We start from the raw sequence: 23,499 nt of genomic DNA, 5'->3' as shown, positions 1-23,499 counted from the left end.
TTCCACAGAGTGTTAGTGGGTCTCTTCTTACTACTACCAGTTGTCGTCCTAACCACTCTAGCACTCACTCCCAGATACAAAGCCCTTTCACACACATGATCTCATCTAATTCCCAGAGCAAGCAAGTGGGTCTTATTATTCCCGTCTTCATACACAAGGCTCCTACTAGAGCCTGGATTAGCATCTAATTAAGACATAAAGAGGGTTTAATGGATTTGTCACAATCTAGAGTTTATGTCACTGTGCCTGAGTCTGGAAATACTTTGCGTAACTCAACTTATACCGATTTTCTCACTTGAATCACTGAGCGCCCCCACAACATCCCGATCTACTTCTCTTCTGTGTTATCTGAGCTATTTTTCAGAGTGCTTAGGATCGTTTGGATACCTTTCTTTCCCCCTTATTTTCATGTAGATCCTTTGGGACCTGGTTAACTTGCTTGATGAAAATATTTTCTTCCCCATGCTCATAAAAGGGACTCTATTCTCAGTTAAAAGATCATCATCATTCCTAGTTCTTAAAACAAAACTCAGAAATAAACAAAGTTCTGGATTCTTTTCCAAAGGTTCCACTTTCAAAAGGTAGGAGTGACAACACCACCATCTGTCCTTGTTTACTAGACAAGATTCCATGGTCTCTAAAGATGTCCCCAGTCAATTCTGATGGTGTCATTCAGTCTTCCACCAGGCAGCAGAAGAGACTGCTCCTCATTGGGCTGGTGCTTAGCAGCAGGGTCATCTCATTCTGTACACATGTTCCAAGAATACACCTGCTAACTGGAGCTACTGAATTAGCATGCAGCCTCTCCATCCCTTCAAAGTGTGCCATCAACCAGCACCAGTAGCTTTCTTCCCTCAGAGAGGTTGGTGCCTATGGTTCCTCAAGACTCTGCAGTTCTCCTGAAGGCTTAGTTTACTTTCCACATATATTTGCAAATGACTGTGTACTAGGTACTGAAGGTATGTGTGTGTGTGTGCACGGATGAGAGACAGCGTCTCTGCTCTCTTGAAGCTTAAGAGTCTAACTGTGGACACAGATATGAAGCAAGTAAAAAACTGTGAGAAGGACCACGATGAAAAATAGTATTGTTCTATGGGAGAGAATAAGGGAAGACCATTTAGTTCTGGGGCTCTGGGATGAAATCCTGGAGGAAGTGATGCTGTGCCAAGTTTTGAAGGATGAGTGTAGTATAATAAAAAATGTATTTATTTGGTCTCTGTCCTAAGTTCCTGGCACAGAGGTCCTAAAATTCTTAAAATTTTCTGAGTGACAGGAGTGTCCCCCTCCCCACTTTTCTAGACAAATGTTCACAACAGCTTTATTTATAATAGCCAAAAACTGGAAACAGCCCAAATGTCCATCTCCATCAAGAAGAGAAGAAATAAATTGTGGTTGATCTTTACATAAAATATCACTCAGTATTAAAAAAAATTTTTTAAATGTTTATTTATTTTTGAGACGATGCAAGAGACAGAGTGCAAGCAGTGGAGGGGTAGACAGAGGGAGACACAGAATCTGAAGCAGGTTCTGAGCTGTCAGCCCAGAGCCCGACGCGGGGCTTGAACTCATGAACGGTGAGATCATGACCTGAGCTGAAGTCAGACGCTTAACCGACTAAACCACCCAGGTGTCCCAAAATATCTCTCAGTATTAAAAAGGAATGAGCTACTTTTAAATTTGATTAAAAATTTAAAAAATATATATATCTTTAATAGTTTTTTTTGTACAAACTGATTTACACAGTTTAGGTATAATTTAAAAAATGACAGGGTCTCTGGGTCTGAATGAGCTGGTTTTTTTTAGAACAGGTTTATTGAAATGTAATTCAGGAGGGTCCTTTGTATCCTAATGAATGACTCATGGGAGGCAGGGACCCAAATAGCTTCAGGATGGAGGCTGGTCACCAGAAAAACCAATCACATGTTAGAGAGCTAGAATGTTCAGTGCCCTCCCTGCTGCATCCCCACCCAACAACCAGAGGGGAGGGGAGATGGCTAGACACTGAGTTCATTAATCACGTCTCTGTAATGGAACCTTGAAAGAAATGAGGAGCCATGAAGTTTGAGGGAGCTTTTGGGTTGGTGAACACATATGTTCATGTGCTGGGAGGGGGGCATGCCCAGAGAGGGAGTGGAAGCTGTGCTCTCTACCCACCCCTATAACCTGCCCTATGAATCTCTTCGATTTGGCTGTTCCTGAGTCACATTCTTTCTAATAACTGTAATTTTAGGTGCTGTGCTTTTTCTGAGTTCTGTGAGTCGTTCTGGCAAACTGTCAAATGTGAGGAGGGTCACAGGAACCCCCAAATTTGTAGTTGGCCAGGCAGAAGCATGGGCAGCCTGAGGACCCATTCGTGGTTGACATCTGAAGTGGGTGCAGTCCCGGCAGACTGAGCCCTTAACCGGTGGGGTCTCTGCCAACTCCAGGTAGTGTCAGAACTGAACAGACCTGCAGGACACCGAGTTGGTGTCAGAGAATTGGATGTTGTCTGCAAAACCAAGCAATGAGTAAAACTATAGAGATGAAGGGTAGGGAGAAGAAAGAAAGAAAGCAAGCATTTTCCAGGCAAAAAGGAAAACCACGTGCAAGTACTGTGAGGTAGGAAAGGAGCCTGGTGCTTGTGAAAACTCAGAAGATGGCTCATGCAGTGGGACTGCAGAGGAGAGTAGCATAAGATGAATATGGAGATGTGAGCAAAGGTCAGTTCACCTGGGTTAGTTTAGATACAATGAGAAGCCACAGAGTATAAGGGAACAGATGTACATGGATTCATTTTCAAGGTCTCCTCGGATTTTGTGTGGACTGTAGAGGGGCTCTGACTGCGGGGCGTGTGGTGAGGGAGTGCCTGGTGCATGGGAGACAAGTCACTTGGAAGTGGCAGCAGGGCAGACGGTGAGGAAGGACCAAAAAGTTCACTTCTGGGAGTGTTATGCCACAGACGGGACGGCAGAGTTCAATCGGAATACAGAATGAGAAGATGGCCAGGGTCAAGCTCTGGGAGAACGTCGACAGTGAGAAGCTAACAGAAAAGTTCAACAGAAGAGTGGCCTCAGAGCAGTCTGGGGTCAGAGAAGGCCAGCAGAGTCTCAATGATGGGTGGTCAGCTCCTTGATACTGATGAGAATCAAGAAGATGACAACTAAAAAGCATCTCTGGGATGTGGCAACAGAGATGCTCTTGCTGCCCTCCACACACACACAAATTTAGATGAAGTGTGGTGATGGAAGTCAGAACAGAGAGGGCTGAAAAGCAAAAAAGGTTTCTAGTACAAGGATTCTTAAGGGCAGTGAAAACACTCCGTAGGGTATTAGGAGACTGGATATATGTCATTATGTATTTGCCCAAACCTATAGAATATACAACACCAAGAGTGACCCCTAAGGTCAACTATGGGCTTTGGAGGATTATGATGTGTCAGTGTAGGTTCATCCTCCGTAAAAAATGTACAACTCTGGGGAGTGATGTTGATGATGGGGAAGAGGCTATGCTTGTGTGGGGGCAGGGAGATACGGGAAATCTCTGTACTTTCTTCTCAATTTTGTCATAACTGTAAAATTGCTTTAAACAGAGATTCTAAAAAATTTAAACAAACAAACAAAACCAAACAAAATAAAAATGTGCTGGAGCCCAAAGCCAAGGAGGGAAGGGAACTGCCACAGTGTTCAAGGGGAGCTACATTCAGCGTGGCCACAACAGGCAGCTTCTTCCCCATTCTGTGTTTGTGCTAAGCAGTGGGAGACAGCAGCTGAGGCAGTGAGCCCTGAGCCTGGGGCCGGGCAGGCCAGGCAGGATGGTGGCCCTTTCACTCAGAAAACAAACTAACAGTACAGCTTGCCCAGCAACACGCTCTGCCCCTACTCCACACTCACTGGAGGATGTGACACACAGAAACAGCATCCTGGAGGATGTGACACACAGAAATAGCATCCACACACAGACAAATGGCAGTCTTCAACACATCCCCAAATGAGACATTTTGAGGAAACCAATACTGTGAAAGAGAGGCATCAAACAACAGCAACAAAACCCAAACATCCGAGGAGAGTTATTAATAATAGCACAAAATAAGACTTCAAAATAAAATAAAATAAAATAAAATAAAATAAAATATAAAATAAAATATTAATCTCACAAAGGAACATGAGAAGAAGCTACATTCACAATGAAACAGGCCATAAGGAAAAATATATTAGAAATAAAATGCAGAAGTTAAAAAAAAAACTTATCAGATGGACTCAACAAAGGAAATGGACCCAACTCTGGATTACATTAATGAGCTGGAAAATACTGCTGTGGAGCTCACATAGAATGCAAAAGGAAAATGAAAGAATAAGTGAGTTCAGTTAAGAAATATAAAGGACAGATCCAGAATCTTCCTCATTAATCTAACAGAGAATTCTAGAATTCAAGCAAAAGAATGAAAGGAGTAGAAACAAGCAAAGAGAAGACAACACTGCAAAACTCAAGACTCCAGTCCTCAGTCTGAAAGCCCCTCCTCCCCGCCCCGTATCAAATTCCTTCTCAGGTCCTTTCTGAATTACTCATACGGTCCTGCAGAACAACAACATCCAACAAAGGGAAAGGCATGGGACACATAAGATGGTGTGAGAAAAAAAATGGTAAAACTTACAAAAATTGTTCCTACAGAACCTAAAATGACTACAATCCAGAATTTAAATCCCAGATAATCGCTACTTCGGAGGCCACCGGATGGCTGTGCAGGCTGTTACAGGGCTCACTGAGAGCCTCATAGCAGACAGCTCTTGTAGGGACTGGACTCATGAAGCTGCCAGGAGCTGAGGCCGTGGTCCCATCTCCTTCAGTGGCTGCACAGTCTTCCTTCCCATCTGACCTCCCATGCTTTAGCTTGCATGTGGATGGATGTAATACTGCCCCAGGCCCTGAATTCACAGAACTTGCAGCTAACTTAGGGTTTCTCAATGCCAACTGAACATAAGAATCACGAGAGAGCCTTTGAAATATCACAAGAATCAGGTGCCCTAAGAGACCAAGGAATTGGCATCTCTGGGGCATGGGGCCCAGGCGGCTCCTAGTGCTTTTTAAGTTTCCCAGGGTGTTCTAAGGTACAGCTAGGGCTGTGAGACATGTAACTGTTTCAGGCTCTCAAACCCAATTTAAAACTTGTAGGAGAGGCCTCTAATTGGCCCTGTTCATCTTTGCATGTCAAATTACAGGTTCAGCTACGTATGAGTTCTTCTTAAGCTCCAGCCTGGTAAATGAGTGCATTGAAGGGTGATTAAGTACTATCATAAGAGTCCCAAAGGGGATGGACTTTGGGGTGAATGTATCAGGAGAAGACTCATGAAATAGGCAATTGGGTTGGGTTCTGAAGGGTTAAGACTATGACAGGTCAGTGGGATCAGGTAAATACCTTTGAGACAAACGCAGAGGAGACCCAGATAAGTTTACCACCCCTCCAGGCCCTGCAGCTCATGTGGCCAAAAAGGAAGGAAATGACAGCTATCTTGGAGAGGCTCATAATCTGGTGGAAGTCACAGGGCAAAGATTGATGAAATACTGAATTTGCAAGAATATAGAATGATGCTTCGGCCCCACTCTTGAAGGACCACAGAAGGTGGCTCAGGTCAGTGACCCTACCTGCCTGCCACTAAACAGAATAAAAAAACTACTGGGAGGGGTGGGAGGAGATCTTGGGATTTTGATTTCTCCTGTGGTAACATCAGAAGGCAGTTTCCTTTTGGAATCTCTACTTCTCTGGAATGAAGAGATTTTCTTGTGAATGGGAGGTAGTTTCATCAAATTTTCAGCACTCCATACTGCTAGCATTGCAACATTTAGGACAGAGGTTCTGTGGTGCCCACTCAGCTCCAATGAACTGTGCTGAGTATTTTCTGAAAAAGGGAGTAACACAGAGAGTGAGTCCCGGGCCTAGTGGATGGTGTGGTCCCTGGAGCCGAAGCAATTAACATCTTGCCTTGATTCACTGGCACTCCTACTGCAGAGTATAGTAAAGCTGTAATCAAATAGATCCCACACGGATATAGGAACACCTAAACATGAAAAAACAACAGGGAAAATACCCATGAAAAAAACAGGGAAGGACAGAGAGGTCTGCTTTGTGGAAAACACCATAAATGGGGTTCAGACAAACAACTGAGCACACACCTGTTAATAGCTGCAAAATAAAACGAGGTCCTAAATTTTAGTACAAAAAAGGCAAATATCCTGATAGAAATAAAAACAAAGGATAGGGACAGGTAATTCAAAATAAGAACTATAAGAGATCAGTAAGCAAAGACATCCAAATTTAAGATACCAGTGATACCTCTCAGACTGGCGAATTAAAAATAATGGCAATTTTTAGTGTTGCTAAGACATAGTAAGAGGAAGAGGCCATAAGACAAATTGTATTCCTGCTGTAGGAGTGTAAATTCATGCCATTGTTGAGGGCCCATGGCAGTGTTTTTGCATTTTGATGCAGCAATTATAGGGACATAAAAGCTATCCCAGAGAGATCTTCATAGAAAAACGTAAAGGTATATGTAACAAAATTGAAGACAATCTAAGAGTCAGTCAAAAGAGGACTGGTTAAACAAAATGTGGTACTTGTACTATGAGAAAAGCTGTTTAGAAATGAAGTGAATCTCCACATGGGAAAGTTAACCATAAAACATGGCATAAAAAGACAAGTTATAGAACAACATGTAAGCAGGGAACCAACTTCATAAACCAAAGAATCAGAAAAAAACAGAACTTACACGCAGCATATGTAGAGAGAAAAAACTGTGGAAACACATGCATCAAAATATTAACAGTGATAATTTCTTAAAAGTAGAATTAGGAGAAGTTTGAATTTTAATTTTTACGTTGTTTGAAGTTTTACTACAAACATAAACTACTTTTGATGTTTTATAAGAGAATTATCTGTATGCTGATTTTCTACTTTAAAAAGTCTGAATGAAGACTTAATATTTTGTTTTCAAATACTTGGATTAGTTTAGCATTATTTTATCGTATCTTTTTATGTCGTCCCTACCAATTTTTCCCTTTACGTTATCTAGACATTGTTGTTCAATAGAAATTTAATGTGAGCCACATATGTAATTATAAAAGTTCTAGTAGCCACATTAAAAAGTAAAAAGAAACAGGTGAAATTAATTTTAATAAAATAGTTTTATTTAACCCAAGATTGCCAAAACATCATTTGAACATGTGACCAGTATAAAAATTGAGACATTTTATATTCTAAGTCTTCAAAATCCAGTGTGTATTTAATACTAATAAGCACATCTCAATTTGAACACTAAATTTTTACCAGAAAATATTTCATCTGTATTTAAATTTCCTAAAATCCACAAGTGAAAAAGTAGATTCACATATCCAGGTTGTTCTAAACATACTTAAAAGTTCTCTACTAACTGAATCAAGTAGCAGTTTTTAAATTATATTTAAATTAGTTAAAATGAAAAAGCCAGTTTCTTAGTCACACCAGCTACATTTCAAGTGCTTGTGAGCTACATGTGACAAGTGACTGTTAAGTCTATACTGATCTTTTACCTTCTTGTTTATTACTATCTACTTTTTATTTCTATTTAGCTTTTTATCACTTAAAACAAATCGGAACCTTTTAAACTTTATCTATTTTGGTCGTTATGTATATATTCCACTGGTCAATCTGATTTTGTGCCAGTGCCACACTGACCACTGTAGCTTGACAAAATGTTTACTATCTGGGAGGGCCAGTGGACAGTCTCCCCACCCTCTCCATTTTTTCTTGGTAATTCTTGATCTTGTTATGCTGTAATTTTGAGCAACTTATTAACCGAAGTAATACAAATATACAAATTTCATTTTTATTGGTGAAATGTAGAAATATAATTGATTTTTTCCCCAGAAACACTGAAGGCTTTTATTAGATTCTTTTATCTCCCTCCAAGATTAGAGGGCTGCAACGGTTACTTCTTGGTGGAGATGTCGTCGTCATCCAGAAACTAAAGGGTACAGTTTACAGCAGGCAGAAGGGGACCCATCAGGATGTGGATGAATCTTGATGTGAGGCCATCTGCGTTCCAACATCACTTGGGAAGGGATTTCTCCTTTCACGGTAGAAAGGGGAGGGCACCCCATGGCTTACTATGGGAAATATAATTATAGGGTTTTCATGACAGCATCTGCCTTTACCAATAAGAGCTGCAAAAGATGTACGCCTCTGAACGACATAAAACTGATTTTTTAATACTGCCCTTGTGTCTAGCTACTTTGCTGAATTCACCTATTAATTCTAACATTTTTTATGCAGATTCTTTTGAATTCCTCCCATAATCATGTTGCAAGTGTGATGATTTTTCTTTTTCAATTCTTATTTTATTTTTCTTCTCTTACTGTATCGGCTAGAACCTTTGTCACAATGTCGAATGAAGTAATTGGTGAGTAGAATCTGTCTTGTTCCCAAACTCGAAGAGAAAGTTTCTAACATTTTTCCATTAAGAATGTGGTTTGCTGTTGGCTTTATACATTGGTCCTTTATCAGATTTAAAGAAGTTTTTTCTATTCTGAGTTTCCTAAAAGTTTTTTAATGAATGATATCAAATTTTATCAAATGCTTTCCCCCACTGATTAAGATGATCTTATTATTCTCCTCCCTTATTATGCAATTAATGTTAATTACATGGATTGATTTTTCTGAGGCTAAATCAACTTTGCAATTCCTGGAATGAACTCAACTGGGTCATAGTGGATTTTTGCTTCTTCATTCCTGAGTGAGATTGGCTTGTAAATTCCATTCTCACAATATTCTTGTCAGGTCAGGTTGTGCTAAATTCATAAAATAAATTGGGATGTATTCCTTCTTTTTTGGTTCTCTAAAAGATTTGGTTAATAATGATATTATTTCTTCCTTAAAACGTTATAAATTACCAATGAAGCCACCTGGGCCTGGAGTTACCTTTGTGGGAAAATTTTAAGTTATGTATTGTTTTTAAACAGATATAGGGCTATCCAATATTCAAGTTCCTATTCTGTATCAATTTCAGTAAGTTGTAGATAATTTTGTTTTTTTAACTGTTCCATTCCATTTGTTCACTTTTCAAACTTATTTGCATAAAGTTGCTCATAAAATACTCTTATGGAGGAAAAAAATGTCTGCAGCATTTGGAGTAATGCTTCCTTTTCAATTTTTGACATTATTTATACCTTCTCTCTTTTTTTCTTGGTCAATCTTGCCAAGGGATTATCAGTATTATTATTTTCAAAGATCCAACTTTGCGGTTCTTTCAATTCTCTCTACTGTACTTCTTCCCCTGTAACATTAATTTTACTCTATTTATACTGCTTCCTTCTACTTTCTTTAGGTTTAATTAGTTCTTTTTCTGACTTACTGAGAAAGCTTTTTTCCTTTTCCAATATGTGCTTTTTATAAAGCAGTGATCTTCAACCTTAGCTGCACACTGCAATCACCGGGGAGCTTTCAAATGCTTAAGTCCCATCCCCAGAGATTCTGACATGACTGGTCTGAGATGTGGCACGGGCATCAAAAGCTTCCCAAGTGATTCTACTGTGTAACCAAGGTTGAGAACCACAGATTTAAAGCCATACCTTCTAAGTACAACTTTAACTGCATCTTACAAGTGAATTTTTCTTGATCATTCAAATTGTTTTAAAATTTCTGCAGTGATTTTATGAAAATTTTTATTTTTTAAAATTTTCAAGTTTATTGGTAGGGGCAGAGAGAGAGGGAGACAGAATCTCAAGCACTGACAATGCAGAGCTTTATGTGGAGCTCGAACTCATCAATAATGAGATTATGACCTGAGCCAAAATCAAGACTTGGATGCTTAACTGACTGAGCCACCCAGGCACCCCTTCTGTAAAATTTTTAAATGGACAAATCCAATACATGGCTTTAGAAGTCAGGTGAGTAGTTATTTTTGGGGAAGAATGGCTGTGACTGATAACACGGGGAGCTTCTAAAGTGCATGTTTAATTTGTGATAATTTATTGAGCTGGACACCTGCTCTATAAGTGTTTCTGTAATTTTATAGTATACTTAAACACAGATTTCATACAAGGACTGGGAATTATAATGGTATTAGCCTTCTCAATATTAATACTGGGAGCTAGAAGAAACAGCATTAACGTCTTCTAAATTCTAATGGAAAATAGTTTCCAGCCTAGAATTCTGCATTCAAACTTTTGATCAAACGTGAAGGTAAAATTAGAACATTTTCAGACAGAGAAAGTTACAGAAAAGTTACCTCCCCTGCAACTTTTTTCAAAACTCCTGGAGAACATGCCCCAATAAAAGGAAGAAATAAATAGGGGGATAATGACAGGAGATCCTGGAAACAGAGATTTCAACACAAGAGGAAGGCAGAAGAAGTTCCCAAGATGGTAATCGTGCAGCAGGCCTCCAGAGCTAGCGCACCACGGGCAGCAGGCTGGAGGGCTCCAGGACAGACATCTCCAAGAGAAACTGAAACCAGGAGACTACACCTGCTTATGTCTGACCACAGACAGATTTTTCAGTTCTAGTTACATAGAAAAGCAAATCAGGGCTAGTTACATAGAAAACCAAACAATGAAAAAACCCAGGTTACGATAAACAAAGAGTGATTCCCCCATCCAAAAAATGGGGAGGTATAATCATAGTTCAACCCAGCTGTGAATAGGGGTTTTACAGTTATAACAACAAAAACTGGAGCGCTGATTTAGCCAAACATTGTGATGTAACTATATGACATGAGGGGGAAGGCAGGGGATTTCGCACTCGTGGTGTGTGGGGAGTTGTTGGGTGAGGTTACATGAGATAATGAATCCTCATCTATAGTGGGACATCGAAAGATAGACTGAACTGGAAAATCAAATAGTGTAAGCATGGAGAAGTTAAATATCCTTAAGACAATTTAAACTGGAGGGAAGTAAGGGATGGGAAGGTGTGGGGCAGGATGCTGCTACTTTCTCTTATGAGATCTGGAGCATGTGTATTTTTCAATTATGTGTATACAGTATTTCATAAAAACAAAGTTAAAAATAAAAGAATCCCAAGAAGTAACAAGTTACTTTTAGCTTAAAAACTCTGGATAATCACCTGAATCATCCCTGAACAAGAAGAAGCATATTGGCAGCACACACTAGTAATCATTATTGATTGTTTCAACCCCAAATCCTCCCCATATGAAGGTCCAAATTATCTACATTTTAGAATACATGAAAAGCTGCTCCCAAAAGCCAGAACATACAAAGCAAATGTTTTCATTCATCAGATTACACTGAATTTACATTATTGCAACCAACATGTAACTTCTCAAAAAGGCCTATTAGGTTAGTTTGATCTGTTTTGCCCACACCAGATTATTCATTTATCTTTTATGAGCTGATAATTAATGGGATTTAGTACCTGAATCAAAAGAGAGGATACGGTTTGTAGAAGTGAAATTACCTGAAGAAAGTCACGAAGAACTGTACCAGGTCCATAAAATTGCTGTGCTGGGAGAAGGCGATCTGTGAGGGAGAAATAGGCAGCGTGAGGAGGGAGACTACTGAGCAGCACCATCAACTCGGCCTTCCTGGTTCAAGGGTTAAGCTAAAAGACACACTTGAAATGCTCAGGAAGAGTGCTTCAACCCTTTAGTTTCTTTTCTGGCTTAACTGCCAACCCAGAGGTAATATTCCGAAGCCTCAACGCGAACTCCCAGAGTGCCAGCCTTTCTGCTCTTGACATCAGATCTAAGTCCTTTCAGTGTGATCTTGAAGACCTCTCAGACCCCCAACATGAAAACCCCAATGCCAGGCAAGCCAGTTTTCTTGCTACCTCCTCTGCCTTCCTCTGGACAAAATGCTCTCCTTGTTTGCTTTGAGTTCAAGTTCTTGGATCTACCTCGAGGTCAGGAGCTTCTTCTGTGCCCTTCATCCCTTTGATACTTACATGCTCAGCGAATACTCACTCAGGATAGTGTCCTTTCAAAAAAAACCCGTATCTCAAGTTTTACTACATTAAGTATCATCTGACAATCAATATAACACCAGTTGGAACCTAAATAATTTTATTACACGGTTAATAGTTTTTATACAAAGAATATAAAAAAATCCCTAATGTAGTTCATCGAAGACACCACTGACTGAAACAGGCATTATTTTGTATACAATTAAGAAAAAACATTGTCAATTATACTAGGACAAAATGCTTTAAAAATCATTGACTAAGATGCATCGTGATTTCAGAGATATTAGAACATGAAAAAAATGAGCATGTCAGGATTTATTACTAAGTATGATAACTGTGTCATTATTAGGTATAATACTCACAGTACTAGCCAGATGTTATGGCATATTCCCTGCTTTTTTAATTTTTTATGAATTTTTTTTAATGTTTATTTTTGAGAGAGAGACAGAGTGCAAGCAAGGGAGGGGCAGAGAGAGAGGAAACACTGTATCTGAAGCAGGCTGTCAGTACAGAGCCTGACGTGGGGCTCAACCCATGAACTGCTAGATCATGACTTGAGCCAAAGTCGGATGCTTAAGTGACTAAGCCACCCAGGCGCCTCTTCCCTGCTTATTTAAAGAGAACATAGCCCTCCTTGGAGAGACAATGGTACTGTAAGTAAAACAATTACTGAATAAGGTGATTACTGCTCCAGTACAGACAATAAATATGACAGGAATCAGAGAAGTAAATTAGCGGCTTCTTTTTCTAATCCCACCCAACTCTCTTTGTCAGACAACAGCTTCCATCCTATGGTAATGAAAGAAAAGTTCCAGCACTGGGACAATTCAAGGCTTTGTGCTTTTTTTTTTTTTTTCCCAATTTTTATTTTTTTAATATGAAATTTATTGTCAAATTGGTTGCCATATAACACCCAGTGCTCATCCCAACAGGTGCCCTCCTCAATGCCCATAACCCATTTTCCCCTCCCTCCCACCCCCCACCAACCCTCAGTTTATTCTCAGTTTTTAAGAGTCTCTTATGGTTTGCCTCCTTCCCTCTCTGTAACTTTTTTTTTTCCCTTCTTCTTCTGTTAAGTTTCTCGGGTCTTCTGTTAAGTTTCTCAGGATCCACATAAGAGTGAAAACATATGGCATCTATCTTTCTCTGTATGACTTATTTCACTTAGCATAACACTCTCCAGTTCCATCCATGTTGCTACAAAAGGCCACATTTCATTCTTTCTCACTGCCAAGTAGTAGTCCATTGTACATATAAACCACAACTTCTTTATCCATTCACCAGTTGATGGACATTTAGGCTCTTTCCATAATTTGGGTATCATTGAAAGTGTTGCTAGAAACAAGTGCCCCTATGCATCAGCACTCCCATATCCCTTGGGTAAATTCCTAGCAGTACTATTGCTGGGTCATAGGGTAGATCTGTTTTTAATTTTTTGAGGAACCTCCACACTATAAAGAACTCACCAAACTCCACACCTGAAAAACAAATAATCCAGTGAAGAAATGGGCAGAAGACATGAATAGACACTTCTCTAAAGAAGACATCCAGATGGCCAACAGGCACATGAAAAGATGCTCAACGTCGCTCCTCATCAGGGAAATACAAATCAAAACCGCACCCAGATACCACCTCATGCCAGTCAGAGTGGCTAAAATGAACGAATCAGGAGACTATAGATGCTGAAGAGGACGTGGAGAAATGGGAACCCTCTTGTACTGTTGGCTTTGTGCTCTTTTTACAACCAGACTCAAAGAGGCAGTGAAGGTTTCCAATGTTTGCGTTTTCTGATGGTCTTGTTTTCTTCTAGACATTCCATAAATAAAGTTCCAACACTACCTATTCAGGCTATAGGACATTATGGGGAATAGAATTTTCAGTTTTTGTGTCTTCTCTCTAGCCACCATATAATCAGAAATACAAACATACATAGGTTTTATGCCACAGGTAAGGAGAAACCCACATTCTTTGCTTTTACTTCATTTTTTAACAGTAACCAGTCACAAGTAAGATTCTTTGAGAATATGGCCACCACCCTTGCACAAAAGCTCTTTAATAAGCTGGAGAAGAACAACTGTTTAAACAAGGTTATTCAATCTTGAGGAATGAGGACTCCAGGTTACAGCATATAAAGAAGGAGAAGGTAACAGATTCCAGTCCAACGAATTCTGTTTATAGACTTTCATCTTTTAAAGCATTAGTATGTCCTCATTGTTTAGACTTAAAGAGATCCTGAGATGCTTTCCCCACTGTCAGGTGCCAGGAAGTACGGATGCTAATAGTACCCTCTGAGGACTACCAGATGTCTGTGCCCCTTGTGCCACAAAACACTCCTCAGTGCTGTGATCACAGCTGACTTCTTGGTGAAGTAGGGAAACACCACGTTCATGTCTAATTCAAAACCACAACGAACCAATATAAATTGGTTGCCAGCGTGGCTGCTACCCAAGACTCACATTAAGGGAATCTCTTTTGTTATGTATTACAAAGGTTTTGTAGGGGGGGGAAAAAGTCCTAACATAAAAGTGTTTATGAACAGACTGACCACCTAGAAACATCTATTCTTGCTCAACACCCCACCTACCATGTCAGTCTTTGTGGATTAAGCTTTGATTGACAGGATGATGAACTTATTGTCCAAACTGAAAACTTCTGAGAGAGAAGGGGAAACACAATTCAAAATTACACTGGGCAATCCCTATCAAAATAACACCAGCATTCTTCACAGAGCCACAACAAACAATTCTAAAACTGGAACCAGAAAAGACCCCAAATAGCCAATGTTGAAAAAGAAAACCAAAGAGATGGAGGCTTCACAATTCCAGACTTCAAGCTGTATTACAAAGTTGTAACCATCAAATATGATGCTGGCACAAAAACAGACACACAGATCAATGCAGCAGAATAGAGAACCCAGAAAAGGGTCCACAAATGTATGGCCAACTATTCTTCAACAAAGCAGGGAAGAATATCCAATGGAAAAAAGACAGTCTCTTCAGCAAATGGTGCTAGGAAAACTGGGCAGCAACATGCAGAAGAATGAAACTGAACTACTTTTTTACACCACACACAAAAATAAATTCAAATGGATGAAAGACCTAAATATAAGACAGGAAACCATCAAAATCCTGTAAGAGAAAACAGAGAGCAACCTTTTTGACCTCGGCCACAGCAACTTCTTACTAGACATGTCTCTGCAGACAAGGGAAACAAAAGCCAAAATGAACTACTGGGACTTCATCAAGATAAAAAGCTTCTGCACAGGAAACAATCAACAAAACTAAAAGGCAATGGATAGAATAGGAGAAGTTATCTGCAAAGGACATATGGGATAAAGGGTTAGTATCCAAAATTGACAAAGAGCTTATCAAACTCAACACCCAAAAAACAAATAATCCAGTGAAGAAATGGGCAGAAGACATGGATAGACACTTTTCCAAAGAAAACATTCAGAAGACAGACACATGAAAAGATGCTCAACATCACTCATCATCAGGGAAATACAAATCAAAGCCACAATGAAATACTACTTCACACCTGTCAGAGTGGCTAAAAAAAATTTTTTTTAACGTTTATTTATTTTTGAGACAGAGAGAGACAGAGCATGAACGGGGGAGGGTCAGAGAGAGGGAGACACAGAATCTGAAACAGGCTCCAGGCTCTGAGCTGTCAGCACAGAGCCCGACGCGGGGCTTGAACTCACTGACCGCGAGATCATGACCTGAGCCGAAGTCGGCCACTTAACCGACTGAGCCACCCAGGCGCCCCCAGAGTGGCTAAAATTAACAACTCAAGAAACAACAGATGTTGGCAAGGATGCAGAGCAAGGGGAACCCTTTTGCACTGCTGTTGGGAATGCAAACAGGTGCAGCCATTCTGGAAAACAGTACGGAGGTTCCTCAAAAAATTAAAAATAGAACTACCCTACGCCCCAGCAAATGCATTACTAGGTATTTATCCAAAGGATACAAAAATGCTGATTCAAAGGGGCACATGCACCCCAACGTTTATAGCAGCACTATCAACAACAGTCAACTTATGAAAAGAGCCCAAATGTCCATTGACTGATGAATGGATAAAGAAGATGTGGAATATATATACAATGGAATATTACTCGGTGATGAAAAAGAATAAAATCTTGCCATTTGCAACAAAGTAGATGGAACTAGAATGTATTATGCTAAGTGAAATAAGTCAGTCAAAGACAAATATATAATTTCACTCATATGTGGGATTTAAGAAACAAAACAGATGAACACAGGGGAAGGGAAGGAAAAATAAGATAAAAGCAGAGAGGGAGGCAAACCATAAGAGACTCTTAAATACAGACAACAAACTGAGGGTTGCTGGAGGGGAGGTGGATGGAGGGGATGGGCTAAATGAGTGATGGGCATTAAGGAGGGCACTTAATGGGGATGAGCAGTAGGTGTTATATGTAAGTGATGAATCACTAATTGTATTACTGAAACCAATATTACACTATATGTGAACTAACTAGAATTTAAATAGAAAAAAATTACAGTGGGACCACAAGCATGAATTGTACTGTCGCTACTCAGACCATCAGACATGCAAACCAACTGCAAAAGTGATTTTGTGAAAGATTAGATTTTACTGAAAGTGCTGTTGGAGAACTGATCGCACAAAACCACAGGCAAATGAGGACTTGGCAGGATTATCAACTGAAGAGGTATGAAGGTAAAAACACAAGTTCTTCAAAATACTCCAGGGAGGATTAAGAGAGGACCTTGGGAAAATTGGTGAGGCTCTTGACTACTAAATCATGCTGTGAAGTCAAATCTGAAGCGAAGGACTCCATCCGTGCTGTCCGATCTCCGAGCACTATCTATCCGCACAACTGAAGCCACACCTCTACTTATCTTGCTGAAGTTTTCTTAGATGTGCATTAATTTATGGTCTTTTTCTTTCATTAGAAAATAAGATCCATGAGGACAGGGACCTTGCTGCTGACTACATGTCTCTAGTGCCTAAAGCACTGACTGGCACATAAGAGTGTTTAATAAATATGTGCTGAATAAATGAATAGGGTAACTGGAAAAATAATGACCCTATCTCCACCTTCCCCCAAAACTGAGTTAAGACCTGATTGAGTTTTTTTTCTTCTAAGAATTGGCTCATGGTTGCAACCATAATTTAAAATGTGTGAACTGTAAAATTAAACACTTTTGTGCTTTTGTTTCACTTAAGACAATATTCCAATCAGAACTTTCTTTCACGAATTATTACAAAATAGACATTGAAACAAACATTGAAGTGCTTGTGGCTTTTCTGACACTGAAAAAAATGGGGACTGTCTATAATAAAATATACTTAATACAAGGAAGAAAACGTCATTACGATTTGTAAATAAAACTCATAGTATCATTTTTCTCCCTTTAGTAGGTATCGCTCCCCACATTCCAGCAAACCTAGAATTCATGTCCTCTGACATTTCCACAACCTGCTTCTGCTTCACTTTCAGCAGTAAGTTTGATTAAGCTGTGCTTGCCCAGGGGACCCTCTGGACATATTAAATAAATCCGAGAAACTAAATTCAGAAGCCCAGCTAGCCCCAGGGTTTAGGGGAGTGCACAGTGGGCCTACGTTTCCCACGCAGTAATTTTGTTTCTGCCAAACACGTGTTTTCAGGTTGCTCTACTACTGAACTTGGTCTTTCCGTCACCAGAATGCCCTGCCCACCCATCTGCAGTGGGCAGGCACCTTCTGTCCCTTGCTACCCGGTCCAAACACTCCTTTCCTCATTCTGCCACCTGCTCCTCCACTGGGGATTGGCTCTCTCTTCTCTACATTCCCAGTGCCTGATCCACTTCCCTTTCAGGGCATGGGACAGTCATATTCCACCTTATATGATGGCTGTGTATGCAAGAGATGTCCTGGAAAAACAGATTCCTGTACTCTTCTGTCTACAAAGGTATCAATTTCTGACTTTCTAATTGCTATAGGATAAAGAACAAAAAGGCAATTCCCTACCTCCCACAGAAGCAGATACACTGACCTCCAGAGGGCAAATACACCATCGTATTCCAAGAACTAGACAATGGTTCTCAAACTCTGGAGAGCTTGCAACAAAGCGTGAATCCCATTCCTACTCCTGAAGCTTTAAGCTCCCCAGGTGATTTTGATGCTGGTGTCCAAAGACTGTATTTTAGGGAACACTGAACTGAAGAATTAAAGGAAAGAGTCTACCCTGCTCCTTCCCCTGAACAATTCCTTTAGTGTTTCGGAACTACACTGAAAAAATTTGTCATTTTTACTTGGAAGGTTTGGCCCCCAAAGAAATGAACTTGGATCTTCTCCAGGGGTGGGAGTATGGTGGGGAAAGGGGGAAGGATGAGGGTAGTGCTTTGAAACAGAGAGGTATGGCCCAAACCCTGAGACCAGGAAATGGAAGGAATGGAGAAGATGTTCTAGAGTTTTGAAAGGGCCAAGGAATACAGGGTGACTGCATGGTAGGCCTGGGGAGGCTCTGGGGCCTCGCTGATTATTCTGTGCTCAAGTGCCTAGGTCTGTCACACATAGGAATGAGGACAGCTGTCTTTTTTTTTTTTTTAATTTTTTTTTTCAATGTTCATTTTTTTTTTGGGACAGAGAGAGACAGAGCATGAACGGGGGAGGGGCAGAGAGAGAGGGAGACACAGAATCAGAAGCAGGCTCCAGGCTCTGAGCCATCAGCCCAGAGCCCGACGCGGGGCTCGAACTCACGGACCGCGAGATCGTGACCTGGCTGAAGTCGGACGCTTAACCGACTGCGCCACCCAGGCGCCCCATGGACAGCTGTCTTAAAACAAACCTAAAGGCCAGAAACCAGGGCAGTCAGTGAATGAAGATCAGAGGGCCTTCCCCAGATCTCTGGGTCCAGGTAAGTCCTGAGGTTTCTGCAGTCCTGAGAAGGGGATGGGGTTCTCTGAGAATGGATTTCTTATCAACTGTGGTAGGGAGGGTGCTCTAAAATTTTTTTAAAAATTAAAAACAATTAAGGCACTTCTTATATTAAACTACCACAGAACAGATTCTTTTTCTAACATTTGTATTTTGCATCTACTATGTGCAATCCAGAAAAGTAGGTATTCGGAAACAAGTGAACGAATGGATGAATGAATACTGAACTAATAGGGAAAGACCACTGTTTAATACAGAAGGTTTGAAAAAAGAGAGGGAAGGACCTCTAGTTTGCCTTTATCTTCTCCACCATGAGTGATCTTCACTGTTATGAACACACAAGGTAGAGGATGGGAAAGGACAGCTGGCCATCCTGAGAAGTAAAGATTGCTAGCTCCCAGGCAGCACCTGGTGGGCTCTGAGAAAACCCAAGGTCTGTATGTACCTGACAGAATCCTGATGGGCTGCTCCGATGGCTCTTGAGGCCCGCAGCTTCACCAGGGCTCACCTCCTACTGGTCTGGGAGTCTGTCCAGACCGGGGCCCCTCTGCTCTTCAAACAGGCTCTGCAGACGCTGAAGATCTCACTTCAGGATCTGAGAGGGCCAAAGTGGCCTTGGCTGCCATCTGGGCTCCTGGCTTCACCATGCCAATCTTGCCACACAGCTCTGCCACTGCAAGGCTGGAAGTCAGGAGAGAACGGACTCCTCCTGTAAGAACTCAGGCCTCAGCTGTGTCAAAGATGGAAGACTCTGTGACCACTCTCACCGGGCTCTACTGCTGCTACCACCTTGAGTTTTGCTGTGCCATAGAAAAGTTTTCTTGTATTAAATCTTGCCATTTGCCACAACATGGATGGATCTAGAAGGTGTAATGCTAAGTGAAGTCAGTCAGAGAAAGTCAAATACCATCCAACTTCACTCATTAGTGGAATTTAAGGAAAAAAAAAACAAAGATAAAAAAAAGAGACAAACCAAAAAACAGACTCCTAACTACAGAAAATTGATGTTACCAGAGGGGAGAAGGGTGGGGGATATGTGAATCAGGGGATGGGGATTAAGAAGTACACTTGTGATGAACACTGGGTGAGGTATGGAATTGCCGAATCACTATACTATACACCCGAAACTAGTATTCACACTGTATGTTAACTATATTGGAATTAAAAAAAAAAAACAATAAAGGAACACTGGATGCCCTGTGGCAGCTGCAGAAGCTTCCAGCAGAGGTGGGCCTGCAGCTTCTTCACAAAATAATTGATAGCATTTGTAGTCGAGCTTATCCTCTCTACCAGGATTCGCACTGTGTTTGGGATTCAACAGAATGGAAGAATGTTCTAGAAGATATTACCAAATTTTTCAAAGCTGTAGTTGCTAAAAATTTACCTGATGAAGAGATATTTCAGCAGTTGAATCAGCTGAATTAATTTCATCAAGAAGCTATCATGAAATACTTAAAAAGTAGGAAAAGATGAAATCAGGCAGGCTCCGTAGAAGAAATAGTTGATATTTCTTCTCACAGCTACAGGATTTTGATTGGCAGTTAAAGCTTGCATCGTCTAATAACAAGATTGCTACATTATAAATGCTACTTAAAAAAATTGTTTTTCGTGTTTATTTTTGAGAGAGAGAGAGAGAGAGATTGAGAGAGCAAGCATAAGATGAGAAGGGGCAGAGAGAGAGGGAGACACAGAATCTGAGGCAGGCTCCAGGCTGTGAGCTGTGAGCACAGAGCCTGACGTGGGGCTGGAACCCACAAACTGAGATTGTGACCTGAGCTGAAGTCCGGCACTTAACATACTGAGCCACCCAGGCGACCCACAAATGCTACTTTTAAACTTTAATCTAGATGTAAAAGAAAATGGCGAAGTCAAACTGTATTGTCGAAATAAGAAGAGCTGCAGAATCTAATAAATTCTTTGGAAGCAGCTAACAAGGTGGTCCCACAGTTGAAATAACTGGAAACTATCAGATTTCACTGCTACACTTGAGACGGCCGAGTGACTGCTGTGTGTTCAGAAAACCTGCAATATACAGACTGTTATCCTGTGCTGAGAGAACAGCCGTGCTGAGATTGCAGAGATAAAAATTTATCAGCTTCCCGAGCTGAGATTGCAGAGATAAAAATTTATCAGCTTCCCGAAAGAACAGGAAATGACATGGATGACAGGAAATGCATAAAAATGAAAGATGAAAAAGCTGTAACAGTGATTTATATTTTCATAATGGTTGTTTTGCACTTACTAAATATTTGAGAAATCTTTATAGATATACAATTTCAGTTTTACTGAAAACTAGAAATGGGCTCTAAAGTAATGTAAACATACAAAGCACAAATATACTTGAATGTTGCTTAAAGGAATATATGAGTAGCAGGGTGTGTAACATGGATATATATGATTAATTTATATTTTAAAAATAACTTCCAAGAATGTATATGCTGCATATATAACTCAGCAGATTCTGTATCTTTCTTATATTTCAAAGATTGTAAAATGTAAATTTCTTAAAGAAAGAAGCTCTTCTTCAGACATGAACAAGAAAAAAATAATTAAACCTGTGTGAACAGTTTTGAGTTATGAATTCTAGAAATTAGATTCTTTTACTAGAATAGGAAAAAATGAAAATAACACTGTTACTTCTGCATTTGTGTGTCTGATTGGGAGGGTATGCTCTGATAAAAAGAACAGAGGTCATTGTGTAGTGTATATATAACTATTCAAATATCAGCTAAGATTAAATATAGGTCCACTTTTGTTATAAACTTCATAGTGAAGTGAATAGTTTTGGGTGTTAACAACTTCACTGGAAAACAAACCATTTTTAATTTTAGTTAACTTTAAAAACAAGCATTCTGGGGTGGCTCAGCTGGTTAAGTGTCTGACTCTTAATTTAGGCTCAGGTCAAGATCTCACGGCTCCTGGGCTGACAGTGTGGGGCCGGCTTGGCATTCTCTCCCTTTCTCTCTCTCGGTCTCTCTCTCTCTGTCTCTCCCCTTCTCGAACTCTCTCTCCCCCCTCCCCCCAAAATAAATAAATATTTATATATATATATATATACACTAAAAACAAAAATAAAATAATTTTCTTAAAAACAAAACAAAACAAAAACAAATGGGAGTTCTATCTGGAACTCCATACTGAGACCACGGGCTCTGGACTGGATCCCAGTGTCCATCAACTGGTCTCACATACTAGCCACCTAATGCTGGTTTGTGCTGGCACAGAAACTGTATACCCAGACTCTGCTCAGAGCCTCAAAGCAAGTTAATACCACCGAGCCACTCCTTCCTGACATGTGATTAGCTAACACTCACCATCCGTGCCCTCCCAGCCTCCCACCTCAACACTGCTCTGTGCTTTCTTCCCCACTTGTCCTTCCAGCCACTCCTTCCACCACTCTCCAGAATTCTGATTCCATTTTATCATGATCATTAGTAATTTCAAAGTCATTAAGAACTACATATACTGTACCTGGCTGAAATATCTACAAGGACAAAAGAGCTAATCATGCAAAGCAATGGTTCCTGCTCCCTATTTCCTCTTGTAAAGGTTTCTCTCCGGAGGTCCCCACCTTTATTTAGGTTTCTTTTCAGTTCTTCTGTGGGTTACCTTTTTTATCACTAATTAGTGTTTTGTTTTATTTTATTTGCTATTTCTTGACTTGGCCATTTTAGGCATCACTTACTGACTTTCCTACTATAATCAAAGGTGATTTAGGCCATTGTCTCCACCAGCTCCTTCCAGTATAGTCACATCATTGTTTTTAGGGCCTCTGTCAGTTTCTGTGTCACTGTTATGAGGGCGATGGTGTTGGAAGGATGCCAAGAGAGACAGGGAATGGATAAACCACCCTTGGGTACAGGGAAAAGACGTGCCTGTTACACACAAACGGTTGCAGGAGCAGGAGGCAATTTGGCCATGGCCCTCTGGAAGGAAGCTTCCCAGTCCTCATAGCCCAGAGGGAGGAGATCTCAGGCCTCTGATGCACCCGTGCTTGGAGGTGAGCCCAGCAGTTCTCAGGGAGGCTCCCTTTGCCATCTCACCAGGGTGAGGTGTGTTAGACTGAGGGAAAACAGGGTTTTGTCCCAGACTCCTGACTGTTCTAGAGACTGCCCAACAGCAGCCAATAACTGGTAAAACCCTAGTAAAATGCTGTGTACTTCCTGCAAAGTAAAAGAAAGTCAGTTCCAAGATATACCCCAGCTGGCCCAGATGTGCTAGGTTCCAGCTAGCCTAGGCTGCTGGCCCAGCTGAGGCTACCTTCAGGAGGTTAAATAATACACTCAGACCTTTATTCTTTTTTTCTATCACTTGTATGATCTTTTTTGCATTTTTTTTATTATGGAAAATTTTAAATTTAAAAAGTAGAGAGAACAGAATAATGAACCCAGTGTGCTCACTACCCAGTTGTAATAACGACCAGCCCAAGGTCAGTCTTGTTTCATCCATATGCTAGCCTCTTTCCCCACAATCATATTATTTTGAAGCAAATCCCAGGTTTCCTATCATTTCATCCTTAAATATTCCAATACATGTAGTTATCTCTTAATGCCCCTCTTTGTGAAATTAGGATGTTTGTATCCTCATCCCTTTCTTTTCTTCTACCACTTTCGACAACTTCTAGAACAATTCAATTCTGTAACACCAGACTGTGCATACTGGGATGACAAATTCTT

General features: G+C 40.5%; 1 protein-coding gene across 5 annotated transcripts in view; it reads right to left on the bottom strand.

The window, feature by feature from the left end:
* Window positions 1–23,499, bottom strand: part of ATRN (attractin) — a 163,663-nt gene that overhangs the window by 20,468 nt on the left and 119,696 nt on the right. For 4 of the 5 annotated variants that reach the window (XM_040447564.1, XM_040447569.1, XM_040447565.1 and 1 more), the window contains exon 25: window positions 11,420–11,481. In XM_040447564.1, coding sequence (XP_040303498.1) covers window positions 11,420–11,481 — 62 coding nt within the window. Of the gene's footprint in view, window positions 1–7,819; window positions 8,116–11,419; window positions 11,482–23,499 lie in introns of those variants that run through there. The other variant, XM_040447568.1, reaches the window with a different exon arrangement.

Source organism: Herpailurus yagouaroundi, unplaced genomic scaffold, assembly GCF_014898765.1.
Source record: "Herpailurus yagouaroundi ecotype Mexico unplaced genomic scaffold, PumYag 196, whole genome shotgun sequence".
NCBI classification, from domain to species: domain Eukaryota; kingdom Metazoa; phylum Chordata; class Mammalia; order Carnivora; family Felidae; genus Herpailurus; species Herpailurus yagouaroundi.
This window is presented reverse-complemented; position numbering and strand designations above follow the sequence as displayed.